Here is a 20,260-nt window from a genome sequence, read left to right as displayed (position 1 = left end):
CTCCTTCAGTCTTGATCCTATGTCTTTTTGACATGTCTTTGGCATTCCTTGAGCACTTTCTTGCTTACTGCCACAGATATTCCACATTCGTCCTATACTTTTTCTACCCCTGTGCTGTAATTAGTGAATTACAATTCTCCAGAGATGTCTGGTTCCTTTTATTGGAGAATGGTATTAGAGATCAAGAGCTAGGTGCTAGAAACATTGATACCATTGGGGAGGGAAGATGGTCACTGCTCCAAGGCCCTCTCAGTAGATAGAATTGCAGAGCTAGGGAGTATGCATCTGTGTGTGCTTATGTAGACACACACACCATGCATGTATGTCCATGTCTTCGGAAATCCGTTAGTTCACTCATACTTACAGTTTATTGTTTTTGAAACGGAGTCACGCTCTGTCGCCCAGGCTGGAGTACAGTGGCATGATCTCAGCTCATCTCAACCTCCACCTCCTGGGTTCAGGTGATTCTCCTGCCTCAGCCGCCCAAGTAGCTGGGTACTACAGGCGCACCCCACCATGCTGGTCTAATTTTTGTATTTTTTGGTGGAGATGGGTTTCACTGTGTTGCCCAGGCTGGTCTCAAACTCCTGACCTCAAATGATCCGCCCACCTTGGCCTTCCAGAGTGCTGAGATTACAGATGTGAGCCACCGCACCTGGCCCAGTTTCAATCCACAGAGTTCATTCTAACTTTTTCCATTTCCGTATTTGCCATCTCCCTTCTCTGCCAAGTGAGAACTCTGGGTCCCATTGTCTTTAATAAATCTTAAAAAAAAAAAAAAGTTATTTTTTTTTTTAAAGAGATGGGGCTCACTCTGTCACTCAGGCTGAAGTGCAGTAGAGGAATCATAGCTCACTGCACCTTTGAACTCCTGGCCTCAGTCGATTCTCCTGCCTCAGCCTCGTGAGTAGCTGGGACTATAGGCACCTGCCACCATATCTGGCTGATTTTTAAAATTTTTGTAGAGACACGATCTCACTGTGTTGCCCAGGCAGATCTCAAACTCCTAGCCTCAAGTGATCCTCCTGCTTCTGCCTCCCAAAGTACTAGGATTATAGGCATGAGCCACTGCACCTGGCCCTTAATAGATCTTATTGATCCATCCCTCTCTATATAGCAAATCTCCCGTTGCTGCTTTGAACCCTTCTACATGGAGGTGCTGTCACTGTGCTCAGGCTCCTACTTTCCCTGCCAGTCCTCTGCCCTCATGGGTGCCCTCCTCACCACCCTCGGCCTTCAACATCCTGTGTAAGCTGGCCCTGCCTGCGAATGGCCTCCTCACATAGTTTCTATTCTGACAGCCATGCAGGTACCCTGGGATGTGGATACCTACGTGGTGGATATAAGAGTGAATTTTTCAGGAAGGGAAGAGAACTCTGATTTCCTAAGTTTTACTCTAATGGTTCTAGCTGTGGGATTATTTTGACATTCTTTGAGTCCTTTCAATTTAGGTGTTATATTTTCTCTAATTCTGGGAAATTTTTTTTTTTTTTTAATCACAAAACTAACTTTATTATATTTTTCCCAGTTCGATTTTTTTTGTTAAACATCTTCACTGTCCCGGTGACTTCTGGTTCTTATTTTCTTGACGCACACAATGTCCTCAGCCTTCTTTGGAAATTTAGTCATTATTTCTGCAAATATTTCTTCACTCTCATTTGTGTTTTTCTCTCCTCCTGTGTAAGCTGTTGTGTGGCAGCTGATTTCCCTCATTTCTCTATTTGATCTCTTGCTTTTTCTTTTATGTATTTTATCTGTTTCTACTGTCTTTTGGCAGAGTACCCCAAATCTGATATTTTAGCTTATTAATTTGTTCAACTGTATCCTTTCTGTTCTTCAGTCGATCTATTAAATTTCATTATTTCACCAATTGTATCACATTATTTCAGTGACTATATTTTGTCTGCCTATTTTTATACCCTACACTAGGACCAAATTTTCCTGTGTTGTTCCAGGGATTTCTGTCTGTGTGTAAACACAAATCAGTTTTTTTGTTTGTTTGTTTTGTTTTGTTTTGTTTTGTTTTGTTTTGAGACAGAGTCTTGCTCTGTCACCCAGGCTGGGGTGCAGTGGGGTGATCTCTGCTCACTGCAAACTCTGCCTCCTGAGTTCACGCCATCCTCCTGGCTCAGCCTCCCCAGTAGCTGGGACTACAGGCGCCCGCCACCACACCTGACTAATTTTTTGTATTTTTAGTGGAGACGGGGTTTCACCATGTAGCCAGGATGGTCTCGATCTCCTGACCTTGTGATCCGCCTGCCTCGGCCTCCCAGAGTGCTGGGATTACAGGCATGAGCCACTGCGCCCGGCCACAAATCAGTTTTTAAAGTTTAGTTTAGGTTTGTATTGTACATACTGTCTGACAACTTACTGTTGTTTTTTCTTTTTACATGGCAGGTTTATGAAATTGATTACAGGTGGAGATAGTTTCAATTCAATATAGTTTTAATACACCTCTGTGTGTGTACGTGTGTGTGATTTTATATCCCTTTTATACTGAAGTGTGCTCATACCATTGCCTCACCTTCTTAAACACAGTTGTGAGTTAGTGATTGGGTAGAGTGCGGTGGTCAGTATTCCTAACCATTTGTGTCTTTGAGGCCTTTAGGTTGTTTTCAATTTTTAAATGTTATGATACTGAAACAAATACATGGATAAGATGTTTTCCATTTGTGGGATCATTTTCCGGAAGGATTTATAGAATGGATCAAATGAACAAATAAATAAATAAATATTTTTAGATTGTTAACCAGGTAGAGGAATGCCTAGAACATAACAGGCATTCAAATAATATTTATTAGATGAAAGGATATTATAAAAATTGCTTTCTAATATGATTCCAATTTTCATCCATACCAGTGATAGGAGATGATCTATTTTCTTTCCTTTTTTTGTTTGGTTTTTTTTTTTGAGACGGCATCTCACTGTGTCGCCCAGGCTGGAGTGCAATGGCACGTCTCGGCTCACTGCAGCCTCCACCTCCCGGGATCAAGCAATTCTGCTGCCTCAGCCTCCTGAGTAGCTGGGACTACAGGTGCCCGCCGCCACACCCGGCTAATTTTTGTATTTTTAGTAGAGACAGGCTTGCGCCATGTTGGCCAGGCTGATCTCGAACTCCTGACCTCAGGTGATCTGCCCACCTCCTCCTCCCAAAGTTCTGGGATTACAGGCATAAGCCACCATGCCCGACTGAGATGATCTGTTTTCTTTCTTTTTTTTTTTTTGAGGCGGAGTGTCGCTCTGTCGCCTGGACTGGAGTGCAGTGGCCGGATCTCAGCTCACTGCAAGCTCCGCCTCCTGGATTTACACCATTCTCCTGCCTCAGCCTCCCAAGTAGCTGGGACTACAGGCGCCCGCCACCTCGCCCGGCTAGTTTTTGTATTTTTAGTAGAGATGGGGTTTCACCGTGTTAGCCAGGATGGTCTCGATCTCCTGACCTCGTGATCCGCCCGTCTCGGCCTCCCAAAGTGCTGGGATTACAGGCTTGAGCCACCGCACCCGGCCGAACTGTTTTCTTACAGTATCTTACACTTAAATTATATTTTTATGATTTGATTGTAATCAGAAGAATTCTGTATCTGTCTTGGATAAAAAATACTATCAGATGATATAACTAAGGTTTTTTTCTATTTTAATTTTACCTACTGGATGAATGAACATATGTTTTCTTACAGGACTGAATTTGCTCTTAAAGAAATCATGTCCTCTGGAGGTGCTGAAGATGATATCCCACAGGGAGAGAGGAAAACAGTTACAGATTTTTGTTATCTTCTGGATAAATCTAAGCAACTGTTCAATGGGTTAAGGTGAGTGGACTCTTGGTGCTTTGAACTTTTCTTTAGTTCTGCATTTTTTTTTTCTGGCTGATGTGTGGTAAGTTTCTGAAAATTATGGGTAGAATGTCATATACATTTCTATATTAGAGTAATCATGATTTTTTTCTTTGACATCATTTTTTAAATTCTTAGATTAAAAAAACAGTAGGAAAAGAGGATAACTTACACTGTTTTAGTCAAGTTATAAAGAGCTATTTTGTGAGATGGTTTTGTATGCATTAGTCACACCAGATCTGATTTTCATCTGGTTTTGCACATTAGGGTGTTGAGGTCTGAGGAGCCTAGAAATGCATATGCAATTGAATGTGGAGCCTCCTATTGCATTTTTGTAATTTGTTTACTTGCTTGTTTCTTTTATTCTTTCTTTCTGTGCTTTCTGGGATGAAATGTCTGTGCCTAAAGTAATGATGGTTACCTTTGTCTACCAGATCGGGGTGGTGATGGTGGGGGGTTGGTAGAAAAAGAAATGATGGGGTTTTATAAACCATGCTATTTATGATTTAACCTGTATTTCAGTTCTTGAGAGTTTTAGGATATTCAGACCTAAAGCTTCATTAGCTTAGTACCAGTTAGAAGAAAATTCATACAATAGGTAAAATTCTAGGGATAAACAGGTTTTGTAAAGATACCAAGTTATTTTAATTTATGGTTTATGGATAATAATGCAATCTTTTAATCTTACATTTTATAATTGTATTATGTATCACCAGGTTTGGACATATACTGGCAGGGTTTATTTTTAAACCAGATAATTTATCTTTTTTAAAAATATGTGAATTTTTCAAATACCCTTCTGTCTAAAGCTGCCCTTTAAATCATTCTCTTTTTCCTATATTCATTTTATTTGCTTCTTGACAGTTACCACTCTTAAAATTATTTACTTGCTTATTATGTCTCTCCTGCATTAAAATGAAATGTCCCTAAGAGCAGGCCCCTGTATGTTACTATTTCGGTAGTTTTTAAGCCCATGTCTTGCACATTGTAAATGCTTTGTGAATATTTGTTAAATGGAGGATTCCAAAGACAATATTCTTTTTTTTTTTTTTTTTCCAAAGACAATATTCTTAACTCCTGCACTCTGCTGCTTCCTATTTTGTGCTGCAGAGGAGATGTTTGAGATCACGTTTTTCTTTGGCTTTATAAATTAATTGTGTCTTTTTAAAGAATATTTTCTTTCACTATTTTAATTCAGAAGTTTTCCTTGGTATGTCTGGGGTTTAAATCTTTTGTTTTCCTGTAATACATTGTTTTAAACCTCTTAAATTTCCTTACTTAGACTTTTTTTTTCTTTGCCTTCTAGGTATATTTTTTTTCTTCAACATTATTTGTCACCCAGTATATACCACATACTGTACTGGGTACAAAAATTCAGAGATAAAGCTAATAGTCCCTGCCCTCAATTACTCTGTGACGCAATTATAAAAAAACAAAACCCACGGCAAACGTCTGCTCACAGCTAGCCTCAGCTTTTGCACATCTAGTGAGCCTGTTTCCCACATATCTGTGTGCCTGTTGAAATTAAGTAAGTAAAAAGTTAAAAGAGGCCAGGCGCGGCGGCTCATGCCCATAATCCCAGCACTTAGGGAGGCTGAGGTGGGAGGATCACTTGAGCCCAGGAGTTTGAGATCAGCCTGGGCAACATGGTGAAACCTCATCTCTACAAAAACATGAAAAAATTAGCTGGATGTGGTGGCGAGTGCCTAAAGTCACAGCTGCTCAGGAGTCTGAGACGAGAGGATTGCTCGAGCCCAGGAGATGGAGGCTTCAGTGAGATGCTATCACACCGCTGCACTCCAACCTGGGTGACAGCAAGACCCTTAACCAAAAAATAAAAATAAAATCTTAAAGGGATTGTAGATTTAAAGGTAGGAAGACATTTAAAAGCTTGCATTTAAATCCCTTGGGTAACTTCTGGCACATGGGCTGTCAAACTTAAAACACTGACATGGTTATAATAGCTCGGACTCCTTTTTTTGAGACAGTTTTGTGGAGCTGTATTGACACACAATAAAATTTGCCCATTCAGCGTTTATAGTTGAAAAGTTTGGTATGTTTGCAGAGTTTTGCAGCTATTACTACAATTTAATTTTAGATCATTTTAATCACCCCCAAAAGAAATCCGGTTCCTATTAGCAGTGATTCTGCATTCTTCCAGACCCTAACCTCTGACAACCACTAATCTACTTTTTGTCTCTATGGATTTACCTATTTTTGATATTTTATATATTAAATAATTGGGATCATACAATATGTGGTCTTCTATCATGCACTTCTTTCGTTAACATAATGTTTTTGAGGTTCATCTGTGTTGTAGCACGTATCACTACTTTTATTACTGATTAATATTCCATTGTAAGGATTTATCACAATTTGTCCAGTCATCAGTTGGTGACATTTGAGTTTTTTGGCTATCAAGAATAATAGTCCTGTGAACATTTGTATACAAGTTTTTATGTGAGCATAGGTTTTCTTTTTTTTTTTGAGACGGCGTGTTGCTCTTGTCATCCAGGCTGGAGTGCAATGACACGATTTCGACTCACTGCAACCTCCGCCTCCTGGGTTCAAGCGGTTCTCCTGCCTCTGCGTCCCGAGTAGCTGAAGTTACAGGTGTCTGCCATGCCCGATTAATTTTTGTATTTTTGGTATAGACAGATTGGCCAGGCTGGTCTCAAACTCCTGACTTTGTGTGATCCACCTGTCCTGGCCTCCCAAAGTGCTGCGATTACAATTCTCTTGGCCATATACCAAGGGGTAGAATTCCTGGGTCTTATGGTAATTCTGTGTTTAACTTTTTGAGGACCTACCAAACTGTTTTCCGAAGTGGCCTCATCACAAGTAATGTATTCCAGTTTCTCCTCCTTCTCACCCACACTTACTATTTTCTATCTTTTTGATTATAGACATCCTAGTGGATGTAAATGGTATCTCTTGGTGGTTTTGATTTGAATTTCCCTAATGTTGGGCATCTTTTTATGCACTTGTTAGCTATTTCTGTTTCTTCTTTGGGAAAACATCTGTTCTAATTCTTTGACCAGTTAAAAATTGGATTGTTTTTAAAACTATTAATTTATAATTGTTTATATATTCTGGATACAAGTCCCTTGTAAGATGTGTGATTTGCAAATATATTCTCTTACTCTGTGGAATGTCTTTTACTTTCTTTTCTTTTTTTTTTTTTTGAGACGAAGTCTCACTCTTGTCTCCCAGGCTGGAGTGTGATGGTGTGATTTCGCTCACTGCAATCTCCGCTTCCCGGGTTCAAGCGATTCTCCTGCCTTGGCACCCACGGCCCCCACTCCCCAAGTAGCTGGGATAACAGGCGCGTGCCAGCACGTCCAGCTAATTTTTGTACTTTTAGTAGAGACAGGGTTTCACCATGTTGGCCAGGCTGGTCTAGAACTCCTGACCTCAGGTGATCCACCCGCCTCAACCTCCCAAAGTGCTGGGATTACAGCCATGAGCCACTGTGCCCGGCATGTCTTTTACTTTCTTAATGATATCCTTTGAAGCACAAATGTTTTTAATTTTAATAAAGTTAAACTTGTCATTCTTTTCTTTCATTGCTTGTACTTTTGGTGTTCTAAGAAATCATTGCCTATCCTGAAAACTTATCCTGTGTTTTCTTCTAAGAGTTTTGTAGCTTTAGCTCTTACATTTAGGTCTGTGATCCATTTTGAGTTCTTTTTATTTTAATTAATTTTTTTGAGATGAAGCCTTGCTCTGTCGCCCAGGCTGGAGTGCAGTGGCATGATCTCGGCTCTCTGCAGCCTCTGCCTCCCGAGTTCAAGCAATTCTCCTGCCTCAGCCTCCCTAGTAGTTGGGATTACAGGTGCGTACCACCATACTGTATTATTTTTAGTAGAAACGGGATTTCATCATGTTGGCCAGGCTGGTCTTGAACTCCTAACCTCAAGTGATCTGCCTGCCTCGGCCTACCAAAGTTCTGGGATTACAGGCATGAGCCACCATGCCCAGCTCATTTTGAGTTAATTTTTGTGTATGGACTGGGATGTTAGTTTTATGTTATTTTTTTAATCAGAAAAACATTTCCAATTGTTTTGATTATTGCATATTTTTCATTTTTTCTTTTTAAACATTGATACATAATAATTTTACATATGTATGGGGCACATGAGATATTTTGATATATACATACCATTGTAATGATCACATTATGGATTTGGGATATCCATCACTTCAAACATTCATCATTTCTTTGTGTTGGGAACATTTCAAATCTACTCTTTGAGCTGTTTTGAAATATAAATCTTATATCCCAGGTATGGAATAGTATCTTTCTAAGGTGCTGTTTTAAAATTTGACAGTACTAATAATGATAAATTTTGGTCTGTCACCTGGAGGAGTGGATAAGCAAATATACCAGGGATATATTTTCAGTGTTTTATTGAATGATCCTCTTCAATTTAAATAAGCTATAATTGGCCGGGCGCGGTGGCTCACGCCTGTAATCCCAGCACTTTGGGAGGCTGAGGTGGGCAGATCGCCTGAGGTCAGGAGTTCGAGACCAGCCTGGCCAACATGGTGAAACCCCATCTCTACTAAAAATACAAAAATTAGCCAGGCGTGGTGGCACGCGCCTGTAATCTCAGCTACTCGGGAGGCTATGACAGGAAAATCGCTTGAAGCCAGGAGGCAGAGGTTGCAGTGAGCCGAGATCATGCCACTGCACTCTACCCTGGGTGACAGAGCAAGACTCTATCTCTAAATAAATAAAGAAATAAATAAGCAAGCCAGCCAGCCAGCCAGCCATAATTATTTATTCAAAAATAGTTCTGTGGTGAGTAAAGTATATATATCTTCTGAATACTTTTGGATTTTTGTTTGAGAGAGATGTGGTTGTCCGGTATAGCAGCCGTATTGTTTTCTTTTTTTGTTTATATAAATGAAAGTATCTCCGGGAGCAGTGGATGATACCTGTAATACCAGCACTTTGGGAGGCAAGGCAGGAGGATCACTTGAAGCCAAGAGCTCCAGACCCGTCTGGTGACATAGGAAGACTCTGTCTACCAAAAATTTAAAAATTAGCTAGGTGTGGTGGTGTGCGCCTTTAGTCCCAGCAACTTGGAGGCTAAGGTGGGAGGATCACTTGAGCCCAGAGGTTTGAAGCTGCAGTGAGCTATGTTATGCCACTGTACTCCAGCCTGGGCAATGCAGTGAGACCCTGTCCCTTTTATAAAAAGAAAAGAGAAAAAAAAAGTGTTCTTTGTTCAATATTAGACCTTGATTAGAAAGGACTCTCTTTACCGGTTTGGAGGCCTTCCTTAAAGTTCCCTGTGGTGGTGGGTTGGAGGTGTGTGTTGGCATTCTTGTCTACACTACTCTCCCTGTTTCCTGGCTAAAGAAGATCTTTGATTTATGTCAATCAAAAACCTCTTTTCTTTTGAGTGTTGATGTTGCTTTATGAGCATTTCTTTAGAAAGAGACAAGATGGCCGGCTGCGGTGGCTCAAGCCTGTAATCCCAGCACTTTGGGAGGCCGAGACGGGCGGATCACGAGGTCAGGAGGTTGAGACCATCCGGCTAACACGGTGAAACCCCGTCTCTACTAAAAAATACAAAAAAACTATCCGGGCGAGGTGGCGGGCGCCTGTAGTCCCAGCTACTCGGGAGGCTAAGGCAGGAGAATGACGTAAACCCGGGAGGCGGAGCTTGCAGTGAGCTGAGCTCTGGCCACTGCACTCCAGCCTGGGCGATAGAGCGAGACTCCGTCTCAAAAAAAAAAAAAAAAAAAAAAAGACAAGATTTATTTTGGAATAATTATGAGGTTTTTTTGGTTGCTATCCCCCTGTGCCCACCCCCACCCCCTTATTTAAATTGGTCTGAGTAGGTCCATGGTCCTTATAGAAAAAAGAAATGTTTTGGTAGTGGTCTGGACCAGCATTGGAGTTTGGGGAAATGGAATGAAGTGGGATCCAGCTGGAACAGTGTCAGTTTTTAATATTAAGCCCTTTCCCTCTAGCAGTCTTTTCACTGTTAGTGCTTGTCTTTTTTTTTTTCTTCTCGTTTTCCACATGTTCTGACATGCTTTTCTTTTTGCTTTCTTTCTTCAATTCACGAATTGTGTATTAAACTTATTACTGAAGTATAATTGACTTGCAGAAAAGTACACATGCTGTAAGTGTATTTTTAAGAAACTGAACACATCCATGTGACTTGTGTTCAGATGAAGAAGTAGAACACACAGCACCTCAGAAACCTCCCCTGTTGTGTTCCCTGTTACTTGGACTTTTTAACTCTTTATGAGCCGAGTGAAAAAGGGCATTTCAGTGCATGAAAGGTTTCAGATTTTTGTATAATGTCTCATTTGGGATATAATAAATTCTCTTTTTACTCTTGGACGTCTGTCTTTCCACGTTATATTAAGCTGTTCATCTAAGTTGTCAGAGCCTTTCATTTTCCCAGCTGTGAGTATCTTAATGGAGTGTTTTTCTCGACTGAAAATACCTTCTTATAATATGTACATAATAGTTTATCTCCTTTCCACTCACTGTGTAAGAAAACGTATCCCAAAAAAATAAGATTTGGATGAAGTGAATGATGTTTCTCATATAATGGCTCTTGCATGTAGTCACAATAGTAATGAAGTGAGAATAATGTTAGAAAAAGCTTTGAATGCTGTCAGAAAATGATCAAAAGCCCAAGTGCTTGCAGGGTTCTGGTTGCCATGGTGACTAAGACTGTCAAAGCAGAATGGAATACTTAGTGGGATTATATAAGGCAGCATCTCGAGACATGTATTTGAGAAACACAGCTGTGTCTATCAGTGATATCCCTAACTTGCAGTGTTTTGCAAAAGCAGAGGCCTCCAAGTCGCTAATTATTTGACTCCAGAGGAGCAAATACACAAAGCCAAAGAAGCCTTGGAGGCCACTGATAGAATATATAATGCTATTATTACAGTACATATAATAGTATATATAGTGTATGTGTGTGTATATATATATTTAATTGGGAGGTGCCCCCAAAGTGAAGTGTAATAGTCTTAAATGAAAATAATTACAGAATTTTTTTTTATTAAATATGCTCCAAGCCAGGCGCGGTGGCTCACGCCTGTAATCCCAGCACTCTGGGAGGCCAAGGCAGGTGGATCACATGAGGTCAGGAGTTTGAGACCAGCCTGACCAACATGGAGAAACCCTGTCTCTACTAAAAATACAAAATTAGCTGGGCATGGTGTCGCATGCCTGTAACCCCAGCTACTTGGGAGGCTGAGGAAGGAGAATCGCTTGAACCCAGGAGGCGGATGTTGTGGTGAGACGAGAATGCGCCATTGCCTCCAGCCTGAGCAATAAGAACGAAACTCCATCTCCAAAAATAAAATAAAATAAAATAAAAATCAATAAATATACTCCCAGTATTCAACTTAAGAGAGTAAGTTTCTATAATGCTTCCTTTAGAAGCCTGTTTTTAGGATTCCCTTTTTCCTAAAGAGGAGAGGACAACTGAGAAATTAACAGTTTGTTCCACTGACCCTCCCCTGCCCTTTTCTTCTTCTTCTCTTTTCTTCTTTCCTCCCTCTTCTCCTTCTCCTTCAGAAAATTAACATTCTCTTAAAGGCTAGTTCTGCCAAAGAGGATGTCACAGCCCTGGCTCAGGGAGCCCGTAGGTCTGGGCTCCCAAAGGGCCTCAGCTCTTTCTTTCTCGTCACCCACAATGTGGCGAGCAAGTGGGCATGTTTCAGTCCTGTTTGCGTTACCATTTTTTGAGTCCCAAAATTTGCCAGGTCTTGAGTTCTTGTCCTGCACCCAGGAAGAATGAGGTATGTGGACAACTGGAGGGTGAACAAGGTGGAGAGGAGCTTCATTGAGTGACAGAAGAGCTCTCAGGAGACCCCTAGTAGGTAACTCCTTTCTGCAAGCCGCTTGTCCAGGCAAGTGTCTAGCTCTTAGCAGAGAGGAGACCTATAGTAGGTAGCTCCTTCCTGCAGGCAGATCATCCCAGCAAGTGTCCAGCGCTCAGAAGAAAGGAGAGCCATAGTGGGTAGCTCCTTTCTGTAGGCATGTCATACCAGAGAGTGTATCAGTCAGGCTGTCTGGGTTTATTTGTGCTCAGAATGGAGGAAGTGTGTGCTGATTGGTCCATGGGAGACCACGGATGGGCCTGGAAAAAGCACCCTGAGTTCTCACTCTGGGCCATGGACTTCAACCAGAACTGGCAACCTCAACCCTCTAGGCCCCCCTCCCATGCTCATCAGTACCCAAAGTCTGGAGGGGGCCGAGGCAGCAGGGAGCTTATTAGTCAGTGCCACCATGAGCACACCCAGTCAGTTGTGACAGCTCCCAGGCTTGGCCACAACTTTGCTCCACCCCAGAGTGGGTGCCAGAAGCTGGGAGAGGCCAGGGAGCAGGAGCAGGTACTTTCAAGCATGTGGGGGCAGGGAGCTTCTTAAGACCCTGAGAACGCAGGGAAGCGTGGGTCCAAAGCCGCAGCTGGGTAGCTGCAGCTGTGCCCAGGAGCGCTGGACTCCCACACCTCCAACTCAGTAGGTGGCCTGGCTTCCACCTGTTCCTGGCCTCTGCCCATTCTGCAGAGCGTGCAGCCCTGGTCACAACTCCCCCACTGCAGTTGGCATCCCTGCAGCAGCTGCTCCAGATGGGCTGCCACCACCATCATAATCCCAGCTACTTGAGAGGCTAAGGCTTGAGAATCGCTTGAACCTGGGAGGAAGAGATTGCAGTGAGTGGAGATCACACCACTGTACTCCAGCTTGGACAACACAGCGAGACCCTGTCTCAAAAAAAAAAATATTAGCTGAGTGTGGTGGTATGCACCTGTAGTCTCAGCTACTCAGGAGGCTGAGGCAGGAGAATTGCTTGAGCCCAGGAGTTCGAGGCTGCAGTGAGCTATGCTCATGTTATTGCACACCAGCTTGGAGGAATAGAGTGAGACCATGTCTTTAAAAACAAACAAACAAACAACAACAGTAAAAAAAACCCACTGGGTCTACCAATGGGTAAAAGCAGATACTGGTGCTAAAACAAGGAAATGCTCATTTGGGCTTTGCAAGTCTCAGATGCAGTTTGGTCTTGTATACATATGAACACAGAAACATGGATTGGAACAAAGATATCCCTGTAATATAGTCCTCTCTGTTTAAACAAGAATGTGTGAGTGGGCCAGTGTGCTCTTTGACTGAAAACCTGATTCAGAGAAGTTGGCTTTTTCCTTTGCCTTTGACCACAGCTTTGCTGGAGGTCAGCAGCATCCAAAGAGCCAGGGAGCAGGCCAGGCACGGTGGCTCACGCCTGTAATCCTAGCACTTTGGGAAGCCAAGGCAGGTGGATCACTTGATGTCAGGAGTTCAAGACCAGCATGGCCAACATGGTGAAACCTCGTCTCTACTAAAAATTCAAAGCAATTAGCTGGGAGTGGTGGCAAATGCCTGTAATCCTAGCTACTCAGGAAGCTGAGGCATGAGAATTGCTTGAACCTGGGAGGTGGAGGTCGCAGTGAGTCAAGATCATGCCACTGCACCCCAGCCTGGGTGAAGTGAGACTCTGTCGGGGGCCGGGGTGGGGGGAAGCCAGGGAGCAGAATGTGATTCCAGAAAAGAACTAAGAACTTGACTTGCATACAAAATCTAGGTGGTTATTCCATATGGTAGAAAAGAGGATTGGATTAGGAGGTAGGTTTGAATTTGAATCATAGCTCTACAGCTTACTGGCCATGATTCCTAAGTAACTTCCTGTATGTGTGTTTCTTTTTGTATATGTATGTGTGTATATATACACACACATACTCCGGTGGAAGCCATGCATTTAGGGACTGGACTAAGGAAGGAGAAGTTAATGGAAGAGATTGTAAGGACAGAAAAAAGAGTTACAAAATGGTGAGAAAGTGGTGGACAGTGTAATGCTATAGAGAGGACTGATAAAGGAGGACTGAAAGCTGCCCCCTTGGACTTGGATTTTAGATGTACGTAGGGATCAATGATCTTATCTAATTCAGTTTAGTAAAGATGGGGGATTTACAGAAAATTTACAGAGATTTCCTGAGTTTTGAGATCTCAACATTACATTTGAAACATCCCTGATAATCAGGTTTAATTATTTACACTGCATTTCTTCCTACCATAGTCTCCTGAGTTCTGTTGATACAATTGAGGATTTCAATAAAGAGAGATAAGTGTCACAGTTTTACTTTCCTCCAAAATCTTGGAAAAAAGAATATTTTAGCTAATTTATAACATAGGTGCCTTTGCAAAATGTGAAATATAAGGTCATTTAAATTATGGGATAATTCAGAGCCCTATTTAATTTTATTCTATGGACCATTAATTTCCCATCTTTGCTGACAGTAATAATGACCAAATGATATATTCAGAGTTCAAAATTAGAGTCAAGCTCTGAGTAGTAGAGGAGTTTTTTGAAACTCTTTATAGATTACCTTAGTTAATTTTAGATGCTGATCATATAGTGGTTCGTATATTAACTCCTGTGATATGTCTCATTAGAAAAAGGATGATCATAGGAGTTTTCCTATGGGAAAATTTTTAAAAATTTAAATCCTACTTTGAAAAAGAAACTGGTGCCTTGCCGGGCACGGTGGCTCGAGCCTGTAATCCCAGCACTTTGGGAGGCCGAGGCAGGTGGATCACCTGAGGTCAGGAGTTCAAGACCAGCCTGACCAACATGGAGAAACCCCGTCTCTACTGAAAATACAAAATTTGCTGGGCTGGTGGCACGTGCCTGTAATCTCAGCTACTCGGGAGGCTGAGGCAGGAGAATTGCTTGAACCCGGGAGGCGGAGTTTGCGGTGAGCCAAGATCGCGCCAGTGCACTCCAGCCTGGGCTAAAAGAGCAAAACTCTGTCTCCAAAAAAAAAAAAAAAAAAGAAAGAAACTAGTGTCTTTATAAATGATTTAGACTGGAATAGTAGATGTTCTAATTTCTTTTGAGGAAAATAGTATAACAGTTAGCTAACATTGTTCATAGCTAGAAATCGGAAAATATTTATATATTACAACTTACTGTTAGGAGCCCTAGTATAGCATTTTAGATTACTTTTTATGTACTTTTAGCCTGCATACAAAGTCCCCTTCCTCTATAACCCTTTTTACTTGACATCTGAAATAAAACACTGACTTCTAGTTCTGTTTTCTCCCTTAACAGGATGTATTACAGAGATTTATTAATTTTATCAGTTTTGGAAACTAAAAGAAACTTGCAGGCAAATGCTTACTTGAAAAATTGCGTGAAGACTTTATATAGTATCCTTAATGAAACACAATAATTGTCAGTTGTCACAAAGTTGGTGTTGCTGACAAATGCTTGTACATAATAATACAGTCTTCCTAACAGCAGCAGCTTCATAAGAGTCTTAAAGTTTCTAGAAGCAACTTACATTTAAAAATATCTGATTAGATCTTCCTAATGTAACCTCTCATTAGAGATCCATGGAGACATAAAAAGATGAAAACTTACAATAAATGTGGGGAAACTAATATCTATAGTTAACCTATTTCTGTAATCTGAAATGAATTTCAGCTTATGAGGAAAATGGAAATGGATTTTTAAAATGCAGTTTTCTACTTGCTAATTCTTGCTATTGTGCCTGAAAATTTCAGGTGGGAAAACATTTTGCTTTCTTATCCATTATCTTAACATCTGGTACAAAAATGCAGATCTTTTTTCACTCTTCACTTCCACCTACAGAAATTGACCTTTCATTCATATTGTATAGCTATTCAAATTTATTAGTATGAAGATATTTATTATAGCATTTTTAAAACAGGGAGGCTGGGCGCGGTGGCTCACATTTGTAATCCCAGCACTTTGGGAGGCCAAGACGGGCAGATCACTTGAGGTCGGGAGTTCAAGACCAGCCTGCCCAATATGGTGGAACCCCATTTCTATTAACAATACAAAAAAAAAAAAAATTAGCTGGACATGGTGGTGTGCACCTGTAATCCCATCTACTTAGGAGGCCGAGGCAGGAGAATCGCTTGAACCCAGGAGGCAGAGGTTGCAGTGAGCCAAGATTGTGCCACTGCACTCCAGCCTGGGCAGCAGAGCGAGACTCTGTCCCTAAATAAATAAATAAATAAATAAAACAGAGAAAACTAGAAAGAATAAAAATGTTCATCAGGAAGATATTGATTAAATAAGTTGGTTCATTATATACTGCTTTTTACACAGTAACTATTGATATAATTCTCTATGTATTAAAGAAACCGGATATATTCTTTTTTTTTTTTTTTTGAGACGGAGTCTCATTCTGTCACCCAGGCTGGAGTGCAGTGGCGTGATCTCCACTCACTGCAAGTTCCGCCTCCCAAGTTCACGCCATTCTCTTGCCTCAGCCTCCCGTGTAGCTGGGACTACAGGCACCCGCCACTGCGCCCAGCTCATTTTTGTATTTTTAGTAGAGACGGGGTTCACCGTGTTAGTCAGGATGGTCTCGATCTCCTGACCTCGTGATCCGCCCGTCTCGGCCTCCCAAAGTGCTGGGATTACAGGTGTGAGCCACTGCGCCCAGCCAAGAAACCGGATATATTCTTAAAGTAAATAGACATGTTGCAGGACTTTATATGTAGTTTGATCCCATTGGTGTAAAATAATGGAAAAACTCATGTATATACTTACATGTGCACAGAGAAAAAAATCATTCTTTGTTGTTTGTTTCTTGAGACAGAGTCTCAGTCTCACTCACCCAGGCTAGAGTGCAGTGGCACGATTATGACTCACTGCAGCCTCAACCTCCAGGGCTCAAGCAATCGTCCCATCTCAGCCACCCAAGTAGCTGGGACCACAGGCGCCTGCCACCACACTTGGCTAATTTATTGTATTTTCTTATAGAGACGGGCTCTCCCTATGTTGCCCAGGTTGGTCTCGAACTCCTGGACTCAAGTGATCCTCCCACCTCAGCCTCCCAAAGTGCTGGGATTATAGGTGTGAGCCACAGCGCCCCGCCAAAATCATTCTTATTGGTGGTTGTTTGTGGGTAATAAAGTTGAAAGGAGAAGCGAGAGAACATTGTTTTTACTTTTTGCTTTATATACTTTACAGTATTTTGTTGTCTAAGAGACTTTTATTATTTTCATAATTGAAAAGGAAAGAAACATAAGTTCTCTGTGATAGATTGTAAAGTGATTCCCTTCCCTGAATCCATGCTTGTTACTATTTCCCTCCCACTTTGCCTCTGGGTTGGGCTAATAGATTTGCTTTGGCCAGTGGGACATTTGCAAACATGATCCAAATACTTGAAAAATGCACATTAGAGCTTGCCTTCTCTTCTGCTGCTCTTAAAACCTTGTAACCAAGCCCCATATAAACAAACCCAACCTGGTCCTGGACATTTGAGAGAAGCCACAGACCACTAGCTGTCTGAGTTGCTTGAGTGAGATCTGACTGAGACTGGCAGAACTGTCCAACTGAACTCAGCTGTAATTGCCTACCCACAGAATGATTAGCGACTACATGGTCATTGTTTTAACCTTCTGAGTTTTGAGGTGGCTTGTTATGCAGCAAAAGTTAATCGATCAGGTCTCCAGTGGTGAGATCAGCACTTGCCCTTCTGCGTTTTTACTGCTTTAGGAGATACCCAGATTGCTATTTCTCTCTTTTTCTTTTTCTTTCTTTCTTTCTTTCTTTTTTTTTTTTTTGAGACGGAGTCCAGCTCTGTTGCCAGGCTGGAGTGCAGTGGCGTGTTCTCGACTCACTATAACCTCCACCTCCGGGTTCAAGCGATTCTCTTGCCTCTGCCTCCCAAGTAGCTGGGACTACAGATGCGTGCTACCACACCCAGCTAATTTTTTTGTATTTTTAGTAGAGATGGAGTTTCACCACGTTGGCCAGAATGGTCTGCTCTCTTGACCTCGTAATCTGCCCACCTTGGCTTCCGAAAGTGCTGGGATTACAGGTGTGAGCCACCGTGCCCGGCCCCAGTTTGCTATTTCTAAAAATTAAGCAGAATGTAAGAAGGGGAGGAAATATTGTCTCTGTCACAATGTACATACTGAGAGCTATGAAACCAATGAGTAAAGATCAATTGGCCAGGTATAATAAACTTTCAGAAGATTGTCTTCTGTAATAAAATGCCACAGATCATGGCTTCTGTGAAAGAGCATAAAACTATAAGGAGAGAACAGGCTAAGGTTAAATAAGACGAGAAAGATGTTCAGGAAAGCAAAAATGCAGTATCAGGATTAAAATTCACATCAAAGACAATAGAGTAAAATTGATACTTAGACAAGATGCCGTGCCTCAGGGTGATGTGACCGCAGACTAATCCTACTGATGCTTCAAAACATTTAGCTAACGATATTCAGGAAGAACTGGAGATGATCCCTCAGTATCCTGAGAAAATGATAAATACGAAGTCAAGAGAATGAAGTTGATACAACTAAAGAAGTACCAATATTTTTGATGGAGAAATCAGAAAAGTTGCAATAGAAAAAATAAAGATGAAATTTTAAAAAACATTCTACAGCATTTGGAAAATATCTAGGTAAGCAGATCAAGAGGACATATTCAGAAAACATGCTGGTTTGAGGGAAAAATTATTTGGAGACACACAGCTGCTGGCCAAGAAATAGCTCAAAAGGAAATCGTAAATTAGATGTCATGGTATTACAGGCTTGGTGAACTACCGATGTGCACTGCACCCAGTTTATCTCAAGAAAAACATTTTAACAAAACGTAGCAGCTTGAGCTAGCCATACTGATAGGCCTTGTTTTGTGGCTTTCTCAATGATGCTTTAAAAGGAAACAGTTTCATTTGAATTATTTCTTTTCTTTTTTTGAGGTAGAGTCTTGTTGGACTGCAGTGGCGCAATCATGGCTCACTGCAGCTTTGACCTCCTGGGCTCAATTGATCCTCCCATCTCAGCTCCACGAGTAGCTAGCAGTACAGGCCTGTGCCACCATGCCTGGCTGATTTGTGTATTTTTTGTAGAGACAGAGTTTTGCCATGTTGCCCAGGCTGGGCATGTCCAGGCTCAAGTGATCTGCCTGCCTTGGCCCCTCAAATTGCTGGGATTACAGGCATGAGCCACTGCACTGACCTGTTGTTTCTTATTTTGATGGCCCCAAAAAATGGGCACAAGAAATTCTTTTTTTTTTTCCTCCTAAGATGGAGTTTCACTCTTGTCGCCCAGGCTGGAGTGCAGTGGCACAATCTCGGCTCACTGCAATCTCCGCCTCCCAGGTTCAAGCAATTCTCCTGCCTCAGCCTCCAAAGTAGCTGGGATTACAGGTGCCCGCCACCACACCCGGCTAATTTTTTGTGTTTTTAGTAGAGACAGGTTTTCACCATGTTGGCCAGGCTGGTCTCAAATTCCTGACCTCAAATGATCCACCCACCTCGGTCTCCCAATGTGCTGGTATTATAGGCTTGAGCCACTGCATGTGGCCAAGAAATTCTTCTATAAAACCCTTTCCTTCAGGCAGTTAGATCACTAATAGTCTTAGCCAATGAAACAGAAATATAATTTCCTTATTTAAGGTGACAAATATGACCAGGAAACAGTCTGGCAAGAAATACACTAAAATATTAAATGGAAATTGGTAGATCATGGGATTGTTCTTTTTCATCTTGTACTTTTTTTTTTGTAGGGATAGAGTCTTACTCTATTGCCCAGGCTGGTCTTGACCTCCTTGGCTCAAATGATACTCTCACTTCAGCCTCCCAAGGAACTGGGACCGTAGGCATGTAGTCCCACCAGGCCTGGCTAATGTGTTTTTTGTTTTTGTTTTTGTTTTTGTTTTTGTTTTTGTAAATGAGAGAGAAGTTTTGCTCTTGTTGCCCAGGGCTGGAGTGCAGTGGTGCGGTCTTCACTCACTGCAACTTCTGCTTCCCAGGTTCAAGCGATTATCCTGCCTCAGCCTCCTAAGTAGCTGGGATTACGGGCACCTGCCACCACACGCGGCTAATTTTTGTCCTTCTAGTAGAGACAGGGTTTCACCATATTGGCCAGGATGGTCTGGAACTCCTGACCTCAGGTGATCAGCATGCCTCGGCCTCCCAAAGTGCTGGGATTACTCAGGCATGAGTCAGTGTGCCTGGCCTGCCTGGATAATTTTTTTAAAAATGTTTTGAAGAGATAAAGTCTCTCCATGTTTCCCAATATGGTCTTAACTTCTGGGTTCAAGTGCTCTTCCCGCCTTAGCCTCCCCAAGTGTTGAGATTGCAGGCATGAGCCATCATGCCCGGCTACTTTTTTCTTTTTTTTTTTTTTTTTTTTTTTTTTGAGGCGGAGTCTCGCTCTGTCGCCCCGGCTGGAGTGCAGTGGCCGGATCTCAGCTCACTGCAAGCTCCGCCTCCCGGGTTTACGCCATTCTCCTGCCTCAGCCTCCGAGTAGCTGGGACTACAGGCGCCCGCCACCTCGCCCGGCTAGTTTTTGTATTTTTAGTACAGACGGGGTTTCACCGTGTTAGCAGGAGGGTTTCGATCTCCTGACCTCA

The 20,260-nt window shown here is 42.0% G+C and overlaps 1 protein-coding gene across 2 annotated transcripts in view; it reads left to right on the top strand.

The window, feature by feature from the left end:
* Window positions 1–20,260, top strand: part of SCAI (suppressor of cancer cell invasion) — a 191,554-nt gene that overhangs the window by 93,290 nt on the left and 78,004 nt on the right. For both annotated transcript variants that reach the window (XR_004432191.1, XM_033190902.1), the window contains exon 3: window positions 3,675–3,806. Coding sequence is in view for 1 of the 2 variants with exons in the window: in XM_033190902.1 (XP_033046793.1) it covers window positions 3,675–3,806 (132 nt within the window). In the remaining variant the exon portion in view is untranslated. The remainder of the gene's footprint in view (window positions 1–3,674; window positions 3,807–20,260) is intronic.

Source organism: Trachypithecus francoisi, unplaced genomic scaffold (genome assembly GCF_009764315.1).
Source record: "Trachypithecus francoisi isolate TF-2019V2 unplaced genomic scaffold, Tfra_2.0 Contig01585, whole genome shotgun sequence".
Taxonomy (NCBI): domain Eukaryota; kingdom Metazoa; phylum Chordata; class Mammalia; order Primates; family Cercopithecidae; genus Trachypithecus; species Trachypithecus francoisi.
This window is presented reverse-complemented; position numbering and strand designations above follow the sequence as displayed.